Below are 24,045 nucleotides of genomic sequence, written 5' to 3'. Positions count from 1 at the left end.
GAGAAGAGGGTGACCCCTGGTTTGGAGAGAGTGAACAGGCAACAGGAAGGAGTCGCTCACCCCCTCTAACTACTGTGTGCTGAGGAGACGATGGTTGCTCTGACTTCAGTCTCAGTTCCATTCCTTCTCTGCTCCACACCTCCCCCCCCCACCTCACTAGTCCATTGGCATCCATGGATCCCCACAGCCCCACAGAATTCCAGAGGGACCACCCTTGGAGAGGAGGAAAAAGACCCCTGGCCCCAGTGCAGATCCAGTAGCTGTAGAGGCGCCACCTGCTGGAGCTCAGAGGGTCAGACAGTGTCAGGGGTGGGGGAGGGGGCGGCGCGGGGAGAACCTTGAGATCCACAGGTCATATCTGTCATTCCTCTCCCCAGATGAGAAGCCACTTTTCTCATCCTGTAAATCTGCCTCATCCATGTTTCCCATTCTCCCCCTCAGAAACGTCACACTGAGCCTCACACACTACCACCCACCCCCGCCCCCGGAACCATCCTCAATCCTCTCCCTACTGCCCTGTACAGGCACAGTGACAGGGAGAACCGACGTGGATACTGTGTGGGAACACTGACCCATGCCCCCCTCCTGTTCTCAGAATGCCTCCATTTCTCCCACCCATCCACGCTCTGGGGCCTGCTGGGGCAGAGTCAGGGGTGTGGGGGTGGGAACGGGGGGAAAGGACCTGTTTTACTTCTTGTGTGTGGCTACAGGTCCCCGGACGGACCAGGTCAGCAGTGTGAGGGGTCTCATGCAGCAAGGGGCTGAGGATGGAAGGTGAGGACCTGTTTTAAGCCATGTGTGTGTTCACAGGTCCCCAGTGTGGACACGGAGAAGCCAGGAGCCGCCTCGGTGGCAGCGGAGGAGGCTGCAGAAAGGATGCATGAGTTACAGCGGCGGCACTGGGCAGAGTTCGTCAGAGACCAAGACCGCATCAAGCAGCTGGTGATGGACACAGAGGGTCCCGACATCAAGGAGACCCTCAGGGACCAGATCCGCAACTGGTTCATCGAGTGCTAGTGAGCCTCACTCCCTTTCACTGGGACTCCACCTCCACACCATGGGAGACCCCAAGGGCTGGGCAGCGTGCCATAGGATAAGGGGGACGGGGGGGAGGCTGGAGATGGTGAAGTTCCACCTTGGAGGATGGGGGCTAACATTTCTACTGGTCAGGGGGACCTCTGAGCAGATTTCTGCATGGAAGGGGTAGGGAGGGGGAGGAGATGGGTGTGGGACCAGGAGTGGGAAGAGGGAAGAAGGAAATGGGTGAGAGACTGAGTGTAGAAGGGAAGAAAATGTAAGACGGATTAGTAGGAGTAGGGGAAAAGGGGTGGGTGAGGGGCCTGGGGTTGGAGGGAGGAAGGGGGATGGGTGAGGGACTGGAGAGAGGGAAGAAGGGGGTGGATGAGGGGTCAGGGGTTGGAGGGAGGAAGGGGATGGGTGAGGGACCTGAGGGAGGGAGGATGGGTGAGGGCCTGGAGGGAGGGAGGAAGGGAATGGGTGAGGGGCCTGGGGTTGGAGAGAGGAAGGAGATGGGTGAGGGCCTGGAGGGAGGGAGGAAGGGGATGGGTGAGGACCGGGGGTTGGAGGGAGAAACGGGATAGTAGAGGGGGCTGGGGTTGGAGGGAGGAAGGGGATGGGTGAGGACCCTGAGGGAGGGAGGAAGGGGATGGGTGAGGACCTGGGGTTGGGGGGAGGAAGGGAATGGGTGAGGGCCTGGGGTTGGAGGGAGGAACGGGATAGTAGAGGGGGCTGGGGTTGGAGGGAGGAAGGGGATGGGTGAGGACCCTGAGGGAGGGAGGAAGGGGATGGGTGAGGACCTGGGGTTGGAGAGAGGAAGGAGATGGGTGAGGACCTGGGGTTGGAGGGAGGAAGGAGATGGGTGAGGACCTGGGGTTGGAGGGAGGAAGGGGATGGGTGAGGACCTGGGGTTGGAGGGAGGGTAGGAGATGGGTGAGGACCTGGGGTTGGAGGGAGGAAGGGGATGGGTGAAGGAGCAGGAGTTGGAGAGAGGAAGGAGATGGGTGAAGGCCTGGAGGGAAGGGCAATAGTTTGCTGAGGTCTGGTCACACTTGCAGGTGTGGGTGCTGGGAGCAGATTAACGGTGTTAAGATGGACGTTAAGAGGGAGGGGGATGTACAGTTCCATTCCCACCCCAGGGCTCTCCATTCCGCCACTCCCCCCTGGGGCAGTGGTTGGGGTGGGTGGGAGTGGGTGGGTTTAATCCTCTGCCCCTCCCCATCATCCCGTCCTTCACCTCCCCTTCGTACCCTAACCCCTCCCACACCTCTCTCCTTCCAGCCCCTCACTCCGCTCTGCTTTTCCCACAGTAATTCCACCGGTAAATTCCCCGATTTTCCCAGTGTGGAACAAGGCGGCTCGGAGATCATTTTCACCGAGAAAACACCAGAGCAGGTCCTGTCTGAGCCAGGAGTGGGCATCGGGGGAGTTTGGGGGTTGGGTGGTCAATGTGTGGTTGCATTAGAATCACAGAGTCAATGTGGATATAGCACATTCTGCCCCAACCAAAATACCCAGCCAGCTAATCCCAATTTCCTGCGCTAGGGTCAGATCCCTTCAAGCCTTGTCCCTCCATGTACCCATGCAAGAGCTTCCTAAGTGATATATTGTACCTGCCTCAACCACTTCCTCTGACTGCTTATCCCATATACTCACCACCCTCTGTGTGAAAAGGAGCCCCTCAAATCCCTTTTAAATCTGTCTCCTCTTATCCAAAACCAATGGCCTGAGTTTTGGACTTCCCTACCCTGAGGAAAAGATTATTACTATCCACTTTTTCCTATGTCCTTCATGATATTATAATGACAATAAGTTTGCCCCTCATTCCAGGGAATGAAGACCTAGCCTATAGCACAGACCCTCTCATCCAGTCAATATCCTCATAAATCTTCTTGGCACTCTTTCCAGTTCAACCACATTTTGCCTACAACAGTGTGACCAAAACAGTACTTCAAATACAGCCTCACCAATGACTTATGCAACTGCAACAGCAAGTTCTAATTTTTCTACTCATTGTCCTGACATTACTGGGGTGTGCGTGTGTGTGTAGCAGTTGTAGAAGTTAGGGTTAGGGTTGAGCCTGGGATTGGGACTGGGGCTGGGATCAGGGGTGGGTTTGGGGTCAGATTCAGTCCGAGTAACTGGGGCTGTGAGAGGAATGAGGAGACAGATGTGTTGACTCTAATCTCTGCTAACATCTGGAATTGCTGTTGTAGCTATTGGCTGAAATGGCAGCAGAAGCTGAGGAGAAGGAACGTCAGGCAGCAAATAAGCGTTCAAAGAAGGAGACGGTGCCTCAGGAGAAGAAGGGTGCGGAGGTGAGGCTGTGTCCACATGTTGAATGCTGTATCCTCCACTCAGCACACAGTGTACAGGACTGTGTCATGCCCTGTACACAGGGCATACAACTGCATTGAGCTGCTGCAGCTAAATAACAAGTTCCATGACATATGTTAGTGTTAATAACCCTGATTCTGATTCATGACCATAAGACCATAAGATATAGGAGCAGAATTAAACCATTTGGCCCATTGAGTCTTCCCCACCATTTCATCATGGCTGATCCAATTTTCCTCTCAGCCCCAATCTCCTGCCTTCTCACTGTATCCCTTCATGCTTTGACTAGTCAAGAATCTATCAACCTCTGCCTTAAATATATCCAATGACCTGGTCTCTACAGCTGCCTGTGGAAACAATTTCCACAGATTCTCCACTTTCTGGCTCAAGAAATTCCTCCTCACCTCTGTTCAAAAGGATGCCCCTTTATTTTGACGCTATGTTCTCTGGTCTTAGACTCCATAAAAAAAAATCCTCTCTGCATTCACTCTATCGAGGCCTTTCAACATTCAATGTGTTTCAATGTCACCCATCATTCTTCTGAATTCCGATGAGTAGAGGCTCAGAGCCATGAAACACTCCTCATATGACAAGCCTTTCAATCTCAGAATCATTTTTGTGAACCTCCTTTGAACCCTCTCCAACGTCAGCACATCCTTTCTAAGATAAGGAGCCCAAAACCGCTCACAATATTCCATGTGAGGCCTCACCAATACCTCATAAGGCCTCAACATTACATCCTTGCTTTTATATTGCAGATGGCATTCAACCCAGATAAGTGTGAAGTGGTTCATTTTGGTAGGTCAAATACCATGGCAGAATATAGTATTAATGGTAAGACTCTTGGCAGTGTGAAGGATCAGAGGGATCTTGGGGTCTGAGTCCATAGGGCACTCAAAGATGCTGAGCAGGTTGACTCTGTGGTTAAGAAGGCATATGGTACATTGGCCTTCTTCAATCATGGGATTCAGTTTAGGAGCCGAGAGATAATGCTACAGCTTTATCAGACCCTGGACAGACCCCACTTGGAGTACTGTGCTCAGTTCTGGTCACCTCACTACAGGAAGGATGTGGAAACCATAGAAAGGATGCAGAGGAGACCTGCAAGGATGTTGCGTGGATTGGGGAGCATGCCTTATGAGAATAGGTTGAGTGAACTCGGCCTTTTCTCCTTGGAGCGATGGAAGATGAGAGGTGATCTGATAGAGGTGTATAAGAAGATGAGAGGCATTGATCGTGTGGCTAGTCAGAGGCTTTTTCCCAGAGCTGAAAAGGCTATCACGAGAGGGCACAGTTTTAAGGTGCTTGGAAGTAGGTACAGAGATGTTAGGGGTAAGTTTTCTACACAGAGAATGGTGAGTGTGTGGAATGGGCTGCCGGCAACGGTGGTGGAAGCAGATACGATGGGGTATTTTCAGAGATTCCTGGATAGAGGGCTATGGGTAACCCTAGGTAATTTCTAAGGTAAGGACATGTTCAGCACAGCTTTGTGAGCTGAAGGGCCTGTATTGTGCTGTAGGTTTTCGATGTTTCCATGTTTGTCCTATCTTGTCCTGTGTCACTAAGTAGTCCACAACCTCATCCTTAACAACTGAATCCAACACCTTCCCAACCACTGAGGTCAGACTAACGGGTCTATAATTTCCTTTCTGCTGCCTTCCTCCTTTCTTAAAGAGTGGAGTGACATTTGCCAGAGTCCAATGATTTTAGAAAGATCATTGCTAATGCCTCCAAAATCTAACACTATCTCTTTCAGAACCCTGGGGTGCAGTTCATCTGGTCCAGGTGACTTACGTCCCCATAGTTTTCAGCTTTTTGATCACCTTCTCTCTTGTAAAAGTAACTGCACTCACTTCTCTCCCTTCACACACTACTACATCTGACACACTGTTAGTGTCTTCCACAGTGTCTATCTCCTTGTCTCCTGTTATTATTTCTCGGGCCTCATTTTCTAGCAGTCCTGTATCCACTCTTATCTCTCTTTCATTTTTTACATACTTGAACAAGCTTACTATCCACTTTGATACTGTTTGCTAGCCTGATTTCATATTTCATCTTTTCCCTTCTAATGATCCTTTCAGTTGCTCTGTAGGTTTTTAAAAGTTTCCCAATCCTCTATCTTCTCACCAATTTGTGCTTTGTTTTACGCCCTCTCTTTTGTTTTTACATTAGCTTCGACTTCCCTTGTCAGCCGTGGTTGTACTATTTTTTCATTTGAGTATTTCTTCATTTTTGGAATACATCTGTCCTGCACATTCCTCATTTTCCCAGAAAGTCTCACCATTGCTGCTCTGCTGTCATCCCTGCCAGAAGCTCCTTCCAATTTACTTTGGCCAACTCCTCTCTCATACCACTGTAATTTCCTTTACTCCACTGAAATACTGCTATGTCAGACTCTACTTTCTCCCTATCTAATTTCAAATTGAACTCAATCATATTGTGATCACTGGTTCCTAAAGGCTCTTTTACCTTAAGCTCCTTAATCGCCTCCAGTTCATTACATAACACCCAATCCAGTATATCTGATCCCCTTGTAGGCACAATGATAAATTGCTCTAAAAAGCCATCTTGTAGGCATTCAACAAACTCTCTCTCTTGAGATCCATTACCAACCTGATATGATAGTCAAGGGAAGTTTTAACATCAATCTGCATGTTAAAATCTCCCATGAATATTATAACATTGCCCTTTTCACACACCTTTTCTATTTCCTGTTGTAATCTGCAGTACACATCCCAGTTACTGTTGAGAGGCTTGTATCATTTATTCTGTCCGGAATTATGAATTGAAATAACAAATATAGGTGATTTCAAAATTATAGTCAGTGATGGGGAAATTTCATGATAATTTCCATGATCAGCAGCCCAAATTCCATAAGGTACACCCAAAAGTATTCAGGAAGCAACATCTGTGTTGCCCAATGTAACCAAAAGGTAGATGTGGGTAGAGCAGTGGATGTTGTCAATTTTGACTTTACGAGGCTTTCAACAAAGTAGGGCATGGTTGGTTGGTCTGGTAGGTTAGATCTCATGGAATCCAGAGAGAGCTAGTTGGATGGATTCAAAATTAACTCTAGTTAGGAAGCAGAGAAAGGTGGTTGAAGACAGTTTCTTGAAGTGGAGCCTGGTGACCAGACATGTGCCCAGAGGGGTTGGTGTTGGGACCCTTGTTATTCAATATTTATATGTGTTTTGGATGCAAATGCACAAAGCTTGATCAGTTGGTTTGCAGATGAAACAAAATTAGGGGGAGTTGTTGACCGTGCAGATGGTTGCCATAGATTACAGGCATTGATCAGATAGGGAAATAGGCCCAGCAGTGACAAATGGGTTTCAATATAGGGAAGTGTGAGGTGATGTAGCTTGGAAAGTCAAAGCTGTGTAGGACTTGTATTATGAATAGCTGGGGACTAGGGTGTATAATGGAACAGAAAGACTTAGGAGTACAGTGCATAGTTCATTGAAAGTAGTGTCACAGGTAGACAGGGTGGAGAAAATGGTGTTTGGATACCCTGTTATAGGAAGGATATAATTAGACTGGAAACAGAACCATGCCGTGTGAAGTCTTTATAGTACAGCACACAGGTCCACGAGTTGCACTGTGGGTTGTGCTTACAGTAATAAGCCTGTGCACTGCACTGTGTGCCGAGTTTACAAATCACAGGTCCGTGCACTGTGTTGTGTGCAGCGTCGACAGTGCAAGGTATTGTGTAGACACTGCACACTTTAGTACACAGATCTGATTACTGCACTGTGTACAATGTTTACAGTATACAGGTGCCATGCACTGAGTTGTGTATAGTGTTTACAGTACATAGGGCTGTGCATATGGTAGATAACAACTTATGTGTGTTATGTGATTTCAGCCGAAACCAGAGGGTATCTCCAAGTTCCTCTCTGATATTGCCAAGGAACACAAAACATACACAGGTACAGAGCACGGTGACTCTGGGCAGAGGGGAGTGGGTGTACCTGGGTCAGTCAGGTGGATCTGGGTGTACCTGGGATGGGCCGTTTGGATTCAGACTTGGGACATCTTATTCACATGATTAGCCCCTTTGTCCCATCTCTCCTGTGCTGACCATGGTGAGTATCTACACAGGTCCCAATGCCCATGTTTGCCCACATCCCTCATCACCTTCCCTCTGAATGTACCTCGTCCCCTTTGAGTTTTACCCTCTAATGTGCCCTCAGGCTAAGGACAACCCACCCACAGGACAACCTGTCCAATCTCCAGCCCACAGGGGGCCACCCTCTCAAAGGGAGAAGGGGAGGGCCCTTCCCCCAGTTCCCACTGAGATGCCCCACCCAGGAGAAGACTGAGATCCAGTGGTGCCCAGTGTGGGAAGAGGTCAGGGCAACAGAGTGAGGTTGTTGGGTAAGGAGTCAGGGGTGTTGCTGCAATGGTCAGGGGGAGGGGAATCAGAGGACTTGGGTGGCAGGGTCAGGGGAGGGATAGCAAGTGGGGGAGGCATGAGGGTCAAGAGGTCAGTGACAATCCCTGACCAGTTCATCTCTCCCAGAGAGGGCTTGGATGCATGGGTTAGGGACCGGGGAGGAGAGTTTGGGGTCAGGGGTTAGGGGTTAGGGAGGTGAAGTGTGTTCAAGGGTCAGGTGGAATCAGAGAGGAGAGGAGGTAGTTTGAATCAGGTTGATGGGGTCACGGGTCAGGGTTGAGGGAAGGGAGGAGGGTGTTCAGGGGTTGGAGATGAGCACTGACCACTCCTTCTACCCCAGCCGTGTGGAAGGAACGGGACGACTCCTCCAACTTACAGCAGCAACACGATGTGGAGCTGGAGAAGGAGGTGAAGAGGAAAGAAGTGGAGGTGGAGATCCGTCAACAGGTATTGACCCACTGACCCACACCAGCAGGGACACCAGCAGGTTCACACCGACATACAGGAGCAAGGATACCAGCAGGAACACGGAGAAGGGAGGGAAAGGAATTCAGTAAAAAATGTATTTATTCCAATGTTCAAGGTTTAACAGGTAAAGCAGACAAACTCAGTGTGGATTGGCTCTGAGGAGTGGGATGTTCCAGTCATAGCAGAAACATGCCTGAGAGAAAGGGCTGGTAGTTCAATGCCACAGACATGACAGAGGTACCAGTCAGAGAGGAGGGGCAGCAGATTTCTTCATAAGGGAGGATAGAACAACAGTGCTTAGAGATGACATTCTTAAGGGACATTCCAGCAAGGCCATGTGGATAGAACTTCAAAGCTCCAGTGGGCTGTATTATAGACCCCTCCCCACCACCTGCAATAGTCAGAGAAAATTACAGGAGCAGGTATATAGAGAAGTTGCTCATAACTGTAAGAATAACTGGGTTGTAGTAGAGAAATGGGTTTAATTCCCCTGGTGCTGACTGTGCCACCCAGGGTTTCAAGGGCCTGAATGGTGGAATTTATGAATGTGTCCAAAAAAGATAAACTGAGATAGCTACACTGACACATATGTTTTGGTCTTATTCTATATTGGAACAGTTCTGGAAGTCAGTTTTTTCAACAATTTCTAAAGCACTTAAAATTAATCTACAACCTAATAAATTAACTGTGCTTTGTGGAATAATTCCTCAAAATATCCATGGTATTTCTGTGTCTGACCAACATGTTATTGCATTTGTTACATTGATAACGAGGAGGGCCATTTTGTTGAAGTGGAAGGATACATCAGCTCCCACTTTGTCACAATGGTTCTCTCAAGTGATGCTATGTCTTAGTTTGGAGAAAATTAGAAGTCGAAGCTTTGAACCTTTATTTGATTTTGAGAAAAGATGGGGCTCATTTGCTCGTTATTATCATTTGAGCTAATTGATAGATTCTTTTCACAATCTCATTGTAAATATTTTGGTATATTTTCTTTTCTTGCTGGTGGTTTGATGTTTATTTTTAGAAGCTTTTTGTATGACGCATGGCTCTGGGGTTGTACACCTAATGGGTTTTTTTTCCCCCACTTTTTCTGCTTAGTAGGTTTTTTTTGTTATCACAAATTTTTTTCAATCTTTAAGATAATGTCTTTTTTGAGACATTGTAAGTGTTGTTACTTCAACGTACTTGTGTTATTTCTTTTGTATAATATAACAATAAGAAGATTTGAAAAGAAAGAAAAGATCCCTGAGTCAATATACAGAGGACCCTACTGGAGGGGGAATCAACATAGGACCTCTTCTGTTGGAACAAGGCAGGACAAGTAACTGAGGTGGCAGTCAAGGAGCACTTTGGCTTTAGTGACCATAATTCAAGTGGTTTTGAGATAGTGATGCAATAGGGCAGATCCACAGGTTAAGGGTGGCCACCATGGTCAGCATGGACTGAATGGTCAGAAGGGTCTGTGACAATGGCGCTCAGCATGCGGGTGGGGTCAGGGGTCGGCTGTCATGTCAGGGTTAGGATTGGATGGTAGGTGCAGTGGGCAGGGATCATAGTTGTTCTCAGAGGTCAGTGGTCGGAGTTGGGTTGAGGGTTAAAGGTTAGGTTGGATGTTGGGTCTTGAATTGGGTCAAGGGTTGAAGGTTGGGGTCAGAGTCTGGTGTTGGGTCAATGATCGGGGTCACTGGTTGGAGTCAAGGGTTGAGGTTTGGGGTCAGGGTCAAAGTCAAGTGTTAGGTCAGCGTTAGTGTTTGGGCACAGAGGTTGAAGGTCAGGTGTTACGTCAGGGATCAGGCTTAGGGTTAGCCTATAGGAAAGGCAGGTGGGACTTGGACAGGGTGAACTTGGGAAGGAGTGGGGCGCCAAATATATTTCAGACTCTAACACCCATGGGATCTGAATTCATTGCTGACAGTGACCTCTGACCCTGGCAGGTGGATGAACTGATGAGGGAGGAGCTGAGGAATTTACGAATGGCGATTGAACAAGATTTCAGTGAACCACTCAAAGCAAAGCCCAGGCCAAAGAAGGTACGACAGGGTTCACTGGTCACGGTGGGGGTCAGATGCCACATCTATGTAATGTGATCCAGAACCTCACCCACTCACCCCTGGTCCCCATGTCCCCCACATCCGGGATACCCCACCACCCCCAGCCCCAGTATCAGTGGGTAGGGGAGTGCGGGAAGGGAGGGTGTGACCGACATCTGAGGCTGGTCGACAGCACCAGGCACCATCAGATTCAGCAATCCAGCCTTTTGCATCACCTGACCCTGATCCCCATGCACTCTGACCCATAACCCCCGTGCACTGATTCCTGACCCCTGTGCTCTCTGTCCTCCTGACCACTGTGCATTGTGACACTGACTGCTGCCTCACTATCTGTCTGTCTCCCTCTCTCTCCAGAAAGGCAAAGATAAAGGTGCAAAGAAGAAGGACAAAGACCTGACGGCGCACAGGTAACCGCACACCCATAGATGCCCTGGGATCCCGGGTGGACCCCTACAAAATGGTACCTCTGTCTCTGCCACTGGATCCCCTAGGATCCTTGTCTGTCCTCAGACCCTGCATAGAAAGGGAGGGTGGGAGTGAGGAGAGAGAACAGGGGCAGAGTGGGGAGATGGAAGGGATGGGCAGATAGGAGTGGGGAGGCATGAATGAGAGTGAGGAAGAGGGGAGGGTTGAAGTGTGAATGAGGAGGGGATGGAAGTGTGAGTTGGGAGGAGGAGGAATGGGTGGTAGTGGGGAAGCTCAGCACAGGCCAGTGAACTGCAGTGATACCAACTGAAGGAGAAGCTCCCAACCCTCATAAACCTCTCACACTCTAGCTCTACCCTACCATCTCCTCTAACAACCATTCCTGATTGTTTCCTCCACCCTCCTGTTTTGGATTTCGTAGCTTTCTCAATTTTGTGTCTGTGGCTATTTTGAAAACATTAGGAACCTTTTTCCTTTGATTTTAAACTGTCTTTAATGACCACCTTTTAAATACACCGTACTTCTTTTCCTGTTATGTTTTCTTGCTTTGTAAACCATGCGTTAATTCTTTGAACGTCAGCCCTTTGTCATTGTACTGAACAGGATGTGGGCTCACCTGACTCCAGAACTTTACCCTCCACACTACTAATAGGCTTAGTTCAGTACACATTACAATATCACTGTACTGTCCTAATCCATGCCCTCTAATAACTCGCTTCACACTCTACCCCATGTCATAGTTCCCATTTGTAGCCAGTGGGCATGGCCTCCATACTCCATTCGAACTCATTCATTTTCCTCATATTGAGTATTTGGGGGCTTGTGCTTGGGATTGTTTTTGGGGCTTTGGGATAGGAGCAGGGAATTTATATCATCTTCATAACAGAAACACTCCACCCAGGAATCCTCTCTGCACCCTCTTCAGTGCAGTCACATTCTTCTTATAGTGTGGTGACCAGACTATATTCCAGCTGTGGCCCAATTACAAAGTTGTACCATAACTTCTCTGCTGTTGCCCCAGTTAACGAAGGCAAATAATTTGTTTGCTTTCTCCACCATCACTGCAATCTTCAGAGATCATTGGACTTGTAGACCGAGGTTCCTCAGTGTTCTCTCAGGCCTTACTATTCGTGGTCTTTGTCCTATCCTCATTAGTTATCCGGAAGAGTATCAGGATTAAATTCCATCTGCCCATCTTACCAATGGATCAGAATCGGAATCAGGTTTATCATCATTGAATTACGTTGTGAAGTTTGCTGTTTGCGGCAGCAGTACAGTGCAATACGTAAAAAATAAGTTACAATAAGTATATTAAAAATGACAAAATAAATAGTTGAAAGAGAGAGCAAAACCATGAGGTGATGTTCATGGACCACTTAGAAATCTGATGCTGGGGGGGAGAAGCTGTTCCTAAAATGTTGAGTGGGGTCTTCAGGCTCCTGTACCTCCTCCCTGATGATAGTAATGAGATGAGGGCTTGGTGTGAGTCCATAATGAGGGACATCATCTTCTTGAAGCATCACCTCTTGAAGATGTCCTCAGTGGTAGGGAGGCTAGTGACCATGATGGAGCTGACTGAGTTTACAATCCTCAGGCACTTAATATCATTCCCTTTCCCATGATCACCTTCCTGCCTATCAGCAACACCAATTTTTGTGTAAACAGCAAAATTATCAATCTGAGCTCCCTTTATCCATACCCAAATCATCATTGTACATAATAAAAGCAAGGGTCCCAGCACTGATTCCTCTTGTACACTGCTAATCACAGGCTTCCAGTCTCAATAGCAACCCTCCATCACTGCCTTCTGCCTCCTTTCATGAGCCAGTTGAGGATCCATTTTGCCAACTTGGCCTGGATCCCTTGATCTCTGACCTTCCAGACCAGAGACAGCAGCGCACCGTGCGCGCGCAGCCCTCCGGTGAAAATAATATCGTATCCATTAAATAGGGGCCGTGGACAATTCTGATTTGATGGAGACAGACGTGAAAGCACAGAGGAACATCTGGAGAAATTTCTGAAATGCCAGTTCGCTGCCGTTGTTACTACGCGATCGAGAAATCTTCCGGAGGGAAGGCGCCAAAATCCCTGGCTTTACCTGTTGCTGGCAACAGAGATTGAGGTCGAATCGTTCGGATAGAGATGGTGCTCAGTACTCGGTGTCGGAGGGCTGATCGGAGGCTCGAAGTTTTTGGATGACTCAGAGTCGGACTGTGGTCGGGCATGGCAGGGATTTTTTTTCTTCCTTCTCCCGTCTGCGTGAGATGTGGGACATTTGAGAGAATTTGAACTTTTTACTGTGCCATGGACTGTTCTTCATCAAGTTATGGTATTGTTGCACTGTTGTAACTATATGTTATAATTATGTGATTTTGTCAGTTTTTTCAGTCTTGGTTTGTCCTGTGTTTTGTGATATCACACCGGAAGAAATATTGTATCATTTCTTAATGCATGCATTACTAAATGACAATAAAAGAGGACTGCGTGTCTTCATAATCTAATCTAAAAGCCTTGCCAAAGTCCATTTGGACCATATCTACACTGCACATTTCATTATCTTCTTGAAAAGAATTCTATCAAATTGGTCAGGAGAATCACCTCTAACAAATTACCCCTCAACTGTCAGTCTCTTCCACGAGAGGGGATAACTTCAATCACCACAACAGTGAACTGATTCCACAGCGTATGGACTCACTTTTAAGGACAGTTTGTTGCCTTTTGCACATTGGTTGCTTGTCCGTCTCTGTTGTGTGTGGTTTTTCATAGATTCTGTTGTGTTTCTTTCTATTTACTGTGAATGTCCTAAAGAAAATGGATCTCAGGGTAGTATATGATGACATATATGTACTTTGATCATAAATTTACATTGAACTTTAAAATGTCTGCTATCTATGATTAATTCTAGCCTGTCCAAGTGCAGAATAATGCTGTCCCTCAGAAGATTTTCCATTCCTCTTGTCCCAAACAGATCTCACTCTTTTCCTAGTTACCCTCTCTAGGCTATAATGTAAAATGCTTTTGATTTTCAAAATTCATGCTGGGATTTCACATTGGGCTATCCTTTTGGGGTTTCACGTTGGGCTATGCTGTTGGGGTTTCACGTTGGGCTATGCTGTTGAGGGTTCACATTAGGCTATGCTGTTGGGTTTCACATTGGGCTTTGCTGTTGGGGGTTCACATTGGGCAATGCTGTTGGGGTTTCAGGTTGGACTATGCTGTTGGGGGTTCACGTTGGGCTATGCTGTTGGGGTTTCACGTTGGGCTATGCTTTTGGGGTTTCACCTTGGACTATGCTGTTGGGGTTTCACGTTGGGCTATGCTGTCGGGATTTCACATTGGGCTATGGGTTTCACGTTCGGCTATGCTGTGAGCCGTATGTGTCCCTTAGGACCCTGTCCTCACTGTGTGACGAGCTGATCAAGCAAGGACTGCTGAAAACCGCGCCCCATGTCCGTCTCTCCAACTATCTGGGTGAGTGAAGCTGGTGCATCCACGCATGACCCCCCCAACCCCACCCCCTCGCCTGATACTTCCTCATCTGCACTCTGACCCCTGACCTAAACCATCAGACACCTGACCTCTAAACCCCGGCAACGAGAAACCAAATTGTTCCAGACCGCGATGGATGACACTGTCTATCAACCCAAACCCTTGCCTTCTCCCCCACCATCCCCCAGCCCCACATTCCCCACCTACTCCCTCAAATCCTCCCTCCCTACGAAGCCCCTGTCTACGCACTGCTGACTGAGGCACTCCATCCCACAGGAGACTTTGGTTACCTCGGCAGTTCTTTGCTGGCCGCCGACATTGAGCCTCAGCCCTCGCTTTGCGACATCCGGCAGATCATCACCACGTATGCCATCTTGCCGCTGGGTGAGTGGGAACAGCGCAGACAGCTGTGGGGTGAGGGGAGGGTGTGGGAGCTTGTGAGGGGTGGGGTGACGCGATGGGGATGGAAGGGCTGAGGGAGATCAAAGGTTCAGAAAAAAAGTTTCGAAGGTTCATTTATTATCAAAGTGTAAGGCAGTATACAACTCTGAGATTTTTCTGTTCCAGATAGCCATGAAACCGAGAAAAACCATGGAAGTCAGTTCAGAGAGAAACAGCAAACCCGCCATCCCCAGCCCGCACATAAAAGAATGACAACATGATTATCAATCCCCAAACCCTCTCCCCTGCACGAAATACAACAAGAACATCATCCTTCAAATTCCCCTCCCCCTATACAAAACACGACAAGAATATCGACCCCGAAATCCCCTCCCCTGCACCAAGGAAACAAGAAAGAATGGGCAAAAGCACAATATAAAAACTGTAAAACAGATAAAAAATGTCCATAGTCTAAATCCATATCCATAAACGCAGATAATCCCGGTAACATCATCTGGGCACAGGATCCCCTCTCCAGCGTATGGTGCAGGGGGATATTGGTGTGGGTCTACGAGGTTAGGGGAGATTTTGGAAATGATATAGCAGCAGACTTGGTCTAACCTAGATCACTAGCTGAAGTACCTCATCATCCCACCCCCACACCCCATCTTCTGTCTCCACCCCCCTCAATTACCTCCTCCTCTGTCTGTATCTGGGTTACATCTTCGGACTGTACCAGTTACAGGTGAACGGATTGGGTCTGTATCAGGGTTGCAGGTCTTAGAACCACAGAGCACTACAGCACAGAAATAAGCTGTTCAGCCCATCGAGTCCATGCCAAAGCACTGTTCTGCCTGATCCCATTGACGCCCTCCTCGACCATATCCCACCATACCCCTCCCATCCATGTACTTATCTAAACTTCTCTGATACAGTTGCATTCAAACCCGCATCACCCTCTGACTAAAGAGTTCCCTCTCAGGTCCCACTTAACTATTTCACCTTTCACCCACCTATGACCTCTACTAGTGTTGCCTAATAACAGTGGGAAAAGCCTGCTTGAATTTACACTTTCTATACCTTTATCTGGGTGGCAGGTGGACATACATCTCTATCAAAGGAGGTGTAAGGTGTTCTTTTCTTCTGCTAGGCTGCAGGCCACCCTTGGGCAAGGTGTAGCACCTGCTTAGCTCCCCAATCAGGGTCACATGAAGCAAAGGAGCAGGTGGTGGATGGTCGTTTGAGCAGCTGGTGCACATCACAATTCCTTATTACACCACCGCCAATGCCAGGTGGACAATCTCTGAAGAGTATTGACAATGACTTGGGTCACCTGTCTTATAAAGACACTGCCCAGAACTGGAACAATGGCAAACTCTGCAGAGAAATTTGCCAAGAACAATCATGGTCACGGATAAGACCCTGATCACCCATGACATACAATACTGCACATAATGATGATGATGATACCTTTATTAGATCGCCCCTCATTCTCCTACACTTCAGGGAAATAAAGTACTAACCTATTCAACCTTTCCTTATAACTCAGGTCAAGTCCCAGCAACGTTCTTATAAATGTTCTCTACACTCTTTCAATCTTATTGATACCTTTACTATACATAGGTGATTAAAACTGCAGACAACAATCCAAATTTGGCCTCACCAACGTCTTGTACAATTTCAGCACACCATACCAGCTCCTCTACTCAATAGTCCTGATGAAAGGTCTCGGCCCAAAATGTCGACTGTTTATTCCTTTCTATAGATGTTGTCTGACACTCTGAATTCCTCCAGCGTTTTGTGTGTGTTGCTCTGGATTTCAAGCATTTGCAGAATCTCATGTACTCAATACTCTGATTTATGAAAGCTAATGTGAAAGCAACGGAAGCTTATGAAAGCAATGCTCTCTTTACGATCCTATCTACCTGTGAAATCACTGTGTTCCCAGATCTCTCTGATCTACCATGCACCTCAGTGCCCTACTATTCACTGTGTAAGTCCTACCCCGATTTGTCCGACCAAAATGCAACACCTTATCTGCATTAAATTCCATCTGCCATTTTTTCTGCTGGTCCAGATCCTACTTCAAGTTTTGATAGCCTTCCTCGCTGTCCACTACGCCCCCATTCTTGGTGTCATCCGCAAACTTATCAATCCATTTTACCACATTATCATCCCAATCGTTGATACAAATGATGAACAGACCCAGAATCAATCAGTATGGCACACCACTAGTCACAGGCCTCCAGTCAGAGAGTAAAACATCATCCCCAACTTTCTGGCTACCCCCACAAAGCTAATGCTCATTCCAATTTAATATCTCATCCTGAATGCCATCTGAACCTTCATGACCAGCCTCCCATGTGGGACTTCGTCAAAGGCCTTACTAAAGTCCATGTAGACAACATTCACTGTCCTTCCTTCATCAAGGTGAAGGGACTGGGTCTGTATCAGCATTACATGTCAAACCATTTGGTCTGTATCAGGGTTATAGGTCATAGAATCATAGAGCACTACGCTCCATCTACTCCTTGCCAAACTGTTATTCAGCTAGTCCCATTGACCCCACCTGGACCATATCCCTCCATACTCCTCATATCCATGTACTTACCCAAATTTCTCTTAAGTGTTGCAATTGAACCTGCATCCACTTCCACTGGCAGCTCAATCCATGCTCGCACCACCCTCTGAGTAAAGAAATCCCACTCAGATTCCCTTTAAACATTTCACCCTTAACCTATGACCTCTAGTTCTAGACTTGTCCAAAATCAGTGGGGTAAAAAGCCTGCTTGCATTTATACTTTTAATAACCCTCATAATTTTATATACCTCTACCAAATCTCCTCTCATCCTCCTGTGCTCCAGGGAATAAAGTCTGAACCTGTTCAACCTCCCCCTGTAACTTGGGTCCTCAAGTCCCAGTGACATCCTTGCCAAATTTCTCTGCATTCTTTCAAATGTATTTGCATCTTTCCTGTAAGTAGGTGACCAGAACTGCACACAATACTCTAAATTAGGCCTTCACAACATTTCAAACAACTTCAACATAACATCCCAACTCCTGTATGCAATATTCTGATTTATGAAAGCCAATGTGCTCTCTTTACAACCCTATGTGCAGTTTCTATCTACCTGTGATGCCACTTAAAAAGAACTAACGTGTCTGTATTCCCAGATTCCTCTGTCCTACCACACTCCTCAGTGCCTTACCAGTCACTGTGCAAATCCTACCCTGGTTTGTCCTCCCAAAATGCAACAACTCACACTTACCTGCATTAAAATTTTCAGCCCATTTTTCCAGCTGATCCAGATCCCACTACCTTCCCCAATGTCTCATCCGCAGGTTTGCTGACCCATTTTACATTATCATCCACATTGACAGGGTTGGCAAACAACAACAGACTCATCACCGATCCACGCAAACAACATCCACTGTCTTTCCTTCATCAGCTTGAAAGGAATGAGTCTGCATCAAGGTGACAGGTGAACTGACTGGGTCTGTACCAGGATGACAAGTGAACAGACAGGGACTGTATCAGGATTATAGATGAAGGGACTGGGTCTGTATCAGGATTACAAATAAACTAACTGCGTCTGTACCAAGATTACTGGTGAACTGACTGGATCTCTATCAGGATTATTGGTGAACTGACTGGGTCTGTACCAGGATTACAGGTGAATTGACTGGGTTTGTATCAGGATTACAGGTGAAGGGACTGGGTCTGTATCAGGGCTATAGGTGAAGGGACTACAAGTGAACTAACTGGATCTGTACTAGGAGTACAGGTGAACTGACTGGGTCTGTATCAGGATTACTGGTGAACTGACTGGGTCTGTACTAGGATTACAGGTGAACTGACTGGGTCTGTACTAGGATTACAGGTGAACTGACTGGGTTTGTAACGGGATTACAGGTGAAGGGACTGGGTCTGCATCAGAATTACAAGTGAACTGACTGGGTCTGTACCAGGATTACAGGTGAACTAACTGGGTCTGTATCAGGATTATCGGTGAATTGACTGGGTCTGTATCAGGATTACAAGTGAACAGACAGGGACTGTATGAGGATTACAGGTGAAAAGACTAGGTCTGTATCAGTATTACAGGTGAACTGACTGGGTCTGTACTGTATCAGTATTACAGGTGAACTGACTGAGTCTGTATCACTATTCCAGGTGAAGGGGCTGGCTCTCTACCAGGATTACAAGCGAACTAACAGGATCTGTATCAGGATTATAAGTGAACTGACTGAGTCTGTGTCAGGATTACAGGTGAAGGGACTGGGTCTGTTTCAGGATACAGGTGAACAGATTGGTTCTGTAACAGGCTTACAGGTGAAGGGACTGGGTCTGCATCAGAATTACAAGAGATTGACTGGGTCTGTCTAAAGATTACAGGTGAACTGACTGGGTCGGTATAAAGATTACAGGTGAACTGACAAGGTCGGTATAAAGATTACAGGTGAATTGAGTGGGTCTGTACCAGGATTACAGGTGAACAGATTGGGTCTGTAACAGAGTTACAGCTGAAAGGACTGCATCTGAATCAGTGTTACAGTTGAACTGTCTGTATCAGGATGACAGGTGAACAGACAGGGTCTGCACTAGGATGACAGGTAAACAGACAGGACACCGCCCTGTGAAAATTCTCTCTTTTGCTCTGTTATACAGGTTCGCAGACACTCCACGAGAAGGCTCCCCTGGTGCGCTCCATTCTCCTGGCCGGACCACCAGGGGTGGGCAAGAGGATGCTGGTGCACTGCATCTGCACTGAAACCAGTGCCAACCTGTTCGACCTCTCCGCCAAGAACATCGCCGGCAAATACCCCGGCAAAGCAGGGCTGCAGATGATGATGCATATGGTCCTCAAGGTAGGAGGGGCTCACCCCAGCAAAGGAGGAAGGAAAGGGTGGGAAAGGGGGTGGAAGAGGTGGTGGGAGGGTAGGGGTGGAGAGGGAGGAAGGGTAGGAGAAAAGATGGAGGAAGGATAGGGGCAGAGGTGAAGGGAAGGTAGAACCTAGTGAGAAGGACATAAGAAAGTGAGGGTAAGGAAGGTGATGGGGAGGTGGGGAGAGATTGGTGTGCTGTCACATTCAATGTTGATAAAACAGAATGGGTGGGCCACTCAGCCCTTCTCTGCCTGATAGCTCCTCCACTTCCAGCCGAGAACATTCCCTGCGAAGTATCAGACAGGGCCAGGAAAACTTCCAGAGCTTGGAAGGACGGGGACAGGGTGACAACCACAACCTGAGAGGAAATGGGAGAACCTGGGTCTGATCAGAGGGTAACAGGACAGGATGGGAATGTGTGCAGTTCCGAAAGAAAACACTGCCTCAGTCACTGCCCCAATGGAGAAGTGGGATTGTACCGGAGAAGGAACATGGATTCGCATGAGCTACAGAGATTCACCTTTGGGACCATATCAGAAAGGGGACATGGATTTACAGAGGGGACAGGGATCCAGCAGGACTTTACTGGGAGTGCAGACACTCCTGTGGGGATAAACTGGAGGAGCCAAGATTGTTGTCTGTGTTGGGGAATGGGGCTGAGGCGGAGGGTGCCTGGGCCACTTTAAATGGTGGGGGCAAGGGACTGACCCAGTACCAGTTCTATGTGTGTGTGTGTGTGTGTGTGTGTGTGTGTGTGTGTGTGTACGTACGTGTGTGTGTGAGACTGTGTGTACACACGCACGCTGACTGGGATAGCATATGTATGACAGGCTGAATGACTAGCTGCTGTGCTCTGGCCCCAGTAGGTGGCGAAGCTGCTGCAACCTTCAGTCCTGTGGATTGATGATGCAGAGAAAACGTTCCTCAAGAAAGTGAGCAAAGAGGAGAGGGCGGTAAGTCCAGCTCAGGCCCAGGCCCAGAGCAGCCTCCTTCTCTCCCTCTGTCCCTCTTTCCGCTCCTCCCCACCTTCTCTCTCCCCTCCTCTCCTTCCTCCCTATGTCCCTCCTTCCCCTCCTCTCCTCCCTCCCCTTCTTCCTCCTCCCCACCCAAACTTTCCCTCTCCCCTCCTCCCCGCACGCTCTCTCCCTCCTTCACCCTTTTCTCTCTCTCCACACTCTCATTACTCCCCTCTCCCTGCCCCTCCACCTTCCACTCCTCCCCTCCAACCCTCACTCCCCTTAACCCTCACTCCTCCCCTCCATCATCTCACTACATCCCTCACTCCTCTCCATCCGTACCTACCCTCTCCTCCCTCCCTCCCCTCCATTTTTCACTCACCTCCCTCACCCACCATTCCACCCTGCCTTTACCCACCCCTCCTCTCTCCCTTCCACTTCTCCCTTTCTACTTCCCCTCTCTTACTCCTCCCCTCCATCCCTTTGCCTCCATCTCCCCCACCCTCCCACTCTCCCTCTCCCTTGTTACCTTCAGAGCCCTGACCTAATCCCTTGTACCTGTCCAGCCTCCCCATCAGCCACTGCCCTGTCAGCGGTCCAGGTGTCCTGGGAATGAGTGGCTGTTTATGAGTGGGGAAGTGTGGTTCCTGGGATGGGATTTTGGGTGACAGTGGAAACACAACATTTCCCTCCACACACATACAACCAGACCGGGGAGGGCTGAGGGGGTCCAGAACAGCACTCTCTCCAATTGTGGATTCAGCTGGAGGAACTGCAGAGGCTTGGCAGGGCCGCTGGGGCTGGGCAGGGTGTCGAGGGGTGGCTGAGAGCAGGAAACCAGTGCTGAGGGGGGCAAGACCAGCTAGAGCAGAGCTGAATATCCTCCTCCCGCTCCATCATTCCCAGTCATACCAAGACCACACAATCACCCATTGCTGTGGAAAGGGACTTCTTCCCAATCCCCCCACCATGTTCCTGGGGAGTGGACTCCCATGCCACCCCATCCCTTTAGAAGGGAACTCCCCCAACCCCAACATCCAGTCACTGACGGAGGGCACTTTTCCCTACCCTCACCTCAGGCCCTGTTGGAGGGTACCTCTCCACCCTTGTACCTATGGGAGGCAACATCCCCACCATGAACCCTCCCACCCCCCCAGTCCCTGTTCTTCACCACACCCCACCACAGCCCTCATTCACATCTCTCCACCATCCCATACATTCCCATTCTCTCTCTCCCTCTCTCCATCTGTCTGTCTCCATTCAGCATCAGTACTGAACCAGAGAGCTACTTGCATCACTGAGAGAGGCTGAGGTGACAGAGGAGCTTGTGGGAGATTCTCACAGTCGGGCTGAGAACATTCTCACTGGGGATGGGCAGGCTCGTTAGGACAGAGAATGATGTGAGACTGTAGGAGACAGATCAGAGGAAGCCTGGCTGAATGCGATAGAGAGGAGGAGCTGGGAGTGGGGGGAAGATGACACCACACAGTGACAGCACGTCATTGGAGAGCAGCAGGTGGGACTGACCAGGGAACAGGGACACGCCAACGGCCACACAGGGGGAAGGAGCTGGCAGAGCATCAGGAGGCTGGAAACCATGGAGGGGGTGAGGACCGAGAGGCGGCGAGTGTAGGGAACATCCACCTCTCACCGTGGATAAATCTGCAGGCCAGGGCAGCCTGGATCCCAATATACAAAACAGAGTTCAATGGTGACAGTGTAGTGGTGGGGTGGTTACAGTGTAGGGAGAAGAGCCAATTGTGAGACAATCGTTCAGGTGCGTGGACATTCAGAAAACATCAAACATAGAACAGTACACCACAAGAACAGGCCCTAACAAAGGTAGTAACTAAATTGGTATTGAAATCCCCAACTAAACCAATCCCTTCCGCGCACACGATGTCCATGTCCTTCCATTCCTGCACATTCCCCTGCCTATGTAACAGCCTCTTAAACACCTCTGTCATATCTACCCCCACCACCACTCCTGGCACAGCATTCCAGAAACATACCCCACACATCTCTCACCTCAAACAGAGGCCCTCTAGCATTTCAACCCAAGGGAAAAGACACAGGTAGTCTCCTTTATCTCTGCTTCTCTAATTTTATTAATCTCTATCAAGCCTCCCCTCTGCCTCAGCTGCTTCAGAGTGAACAGCCCAAGTGTGTCCAACCTCCCCCTATAGATCGTGCTCTCTAATCCAGGCAGCATCCTGGTGAACCTCCTCTGCACTCTCTCCAAAGCCCCACACACTTCCTGTAACAGGGCAGGAACTGCAGGGATCTGGTCAGAAACGTGCAGTGGGTGAGGGTTGCAGTAATTGGAGGGGGCAATGAGTGGGCAGAGGCGGATTGAGTGGGTAGGACAAATGACCCATTCTCAGCCCCACTGACACTGTGAAGGGTGGGTCCCCGAATGGTTGTGGGGATGGGGGTTTTCACTCTGAGACAGGAGATTCCTGGGGCAAAGGCTGAGGGGTGGGGAGAGACTTCCCACACACAGGAATGGATGAATGGAACTTGCCACAGGGCAGGTCAGAGAGCTGGAGGGAAGGTGCAGAAGGTAGTCAGAGAAGGGTGAGAGGATTAACGGGGTGGAGGGCTGGTGAGAAAGGTGCGTCATGAAGTGCCACTAGGGGTGGGAGGTGGTGGGTGGGAGTGTCAGGGTGTGAGAGATAGTGGGGATTGGGTTGAGGGACAGTGGGTGAGGGAGAGTCCTGGTATGGAAGGTTGTTGGGGTTTGGGAGAAGGAGCGGTGGTGGATTCTGAATGGACAATGACCCATGAACACTACCTCAGTGTGTGTGTATATATATATATATATATATATTTGTTTTTCCCCTCATTTTGCCCTACTAATTCAATTTAGTTATATATACTTCTTAGTGTAATTTATATTTTTTATTATTTTGTCTGCCATGTACTGCTGCTGCAATAGAACATATGCCAGTGATATTAAACTGGGGGGGGGGGGTTCTCTGAGGCAGTGTCTCTATGTATGGGAGATGGTGGGGTGGGGGTGTATAAGTGTTGGTTAACAGGGAGGGTATGGGGTGTGGGGTGATACTTGACAGTAGGTGGTGCTGGAGGGGGGAGTGGATGGGAGCCTGTCAGAGCCCACAGTGACCCCCACCTCTGGGGAACAGCTGGAGCCAAAGCGCCTGAGGAAGGAGCTGCCAAAGCTGCTGAAACGGATCGGGACAGCGGACAGAGTGCTTCTGATCGGGACCACGCCGCGGCCCTTCGACGCTGAACCCCGACCCTTCTTCCGGGTGTACGAGCACATCATCCCCATACCCCGCCCGGACTACTCCTCCCGGATCCGTGAGTGCCCCCCACGGGAGAAGGGGGAGGCTGGAAGGGGAGTGGTCAGGGGAAGGTGTGGGGTAGGGGAGAGGTGGGGAGAGGTGAGGAGAGGGGGAATTAGGGGAGAGGAATGGGATCAGAGGAGGGGTGGGGGATGGGGAAGGGGGAATGAGTAGGAGGGTGAGGGGATGTGGTATGCTGTGGGGTGGGATAATGTGAGGTCCTCCTCCTCACTCCTTCCACCCTCCCTCATCTCCTGAGACCCCCACTGCCCCACCATTACGAAACAGAGCTCCTCAGCCCACCGCCCCCACCCTGAGTCTGGGA

General features: G+C 48.9%; 1 protein-coding gene across 1 annotated transcript in view; it reads left to right on the top strand.

The window, feature by feature from the left end:
• LOC134348022 (dynein regulatory complex protein 11-like) overlaps positions 1–24,045 on the top strand; it is a 146,162-nt gene that overhangs the window by 120,634 nt on the left and 1,483 nt on the right. Inside the window, exons 6-17 of the mRNA XM_063050814.1 lie at positions 811–1,016; positions 2,328–2,412; positions 3,234–3,335; positions 7,220–7,283; positions 8,091–8,197; positions 10,156–10,251; positions 10,627–10,679; positions 14,087–14,169; positions 14,464–14,571; positions 19,239–19,438; positions 20,323–20,409; positions 23,559–23,736. Of these exons, the coding sequence (XP_062906884.1) occupies positions 811–1,016; positions 2,328–2,412; positions 3,234–3,335; positions 7,220–7,283; positions 8,091–8,197; positions 10,156–10,251; positions 10,627–10,679; positions 14,087–14,169; positions 14,464–14,571; positions 19,239–19,438; positions 20,323–20,409; positions 23,559–23,736 (1,369 nt within the window). The remainder of the gene's footprint in view (positions 1–810; positions 1,017–2,327; positions 2,413–3,233; positions 3,336–7,219; positions 7,284–8,090; positions 8,198–10,155; positions 10,252–10,626; positions 10,680–14,086; positions 14,170–14,463; positions 14,572–19,238; positions 19,439–20,322; positions 20,410–23,558; positions 23,737–24,045) is intronic.

The sequence above is a fragment of the Mobula hypostoma genome, chromosome 1, assembly GCF_963921235.1.
Source record: "Mobula hypostoma chromosome 1, sMobHyp1.1, whole genome shotgun sequence".
NCBI lineage: Eukaryota > Metazoa > Chordata > Chondrichthyes > Myliobatiformes > Myliobatidae > Mobula > Mobula hypostoma.
Note: the sequence above shows the minus strand (reverse complement) of the source record. Positions and strands in the feature narration are given on the sequence as shown.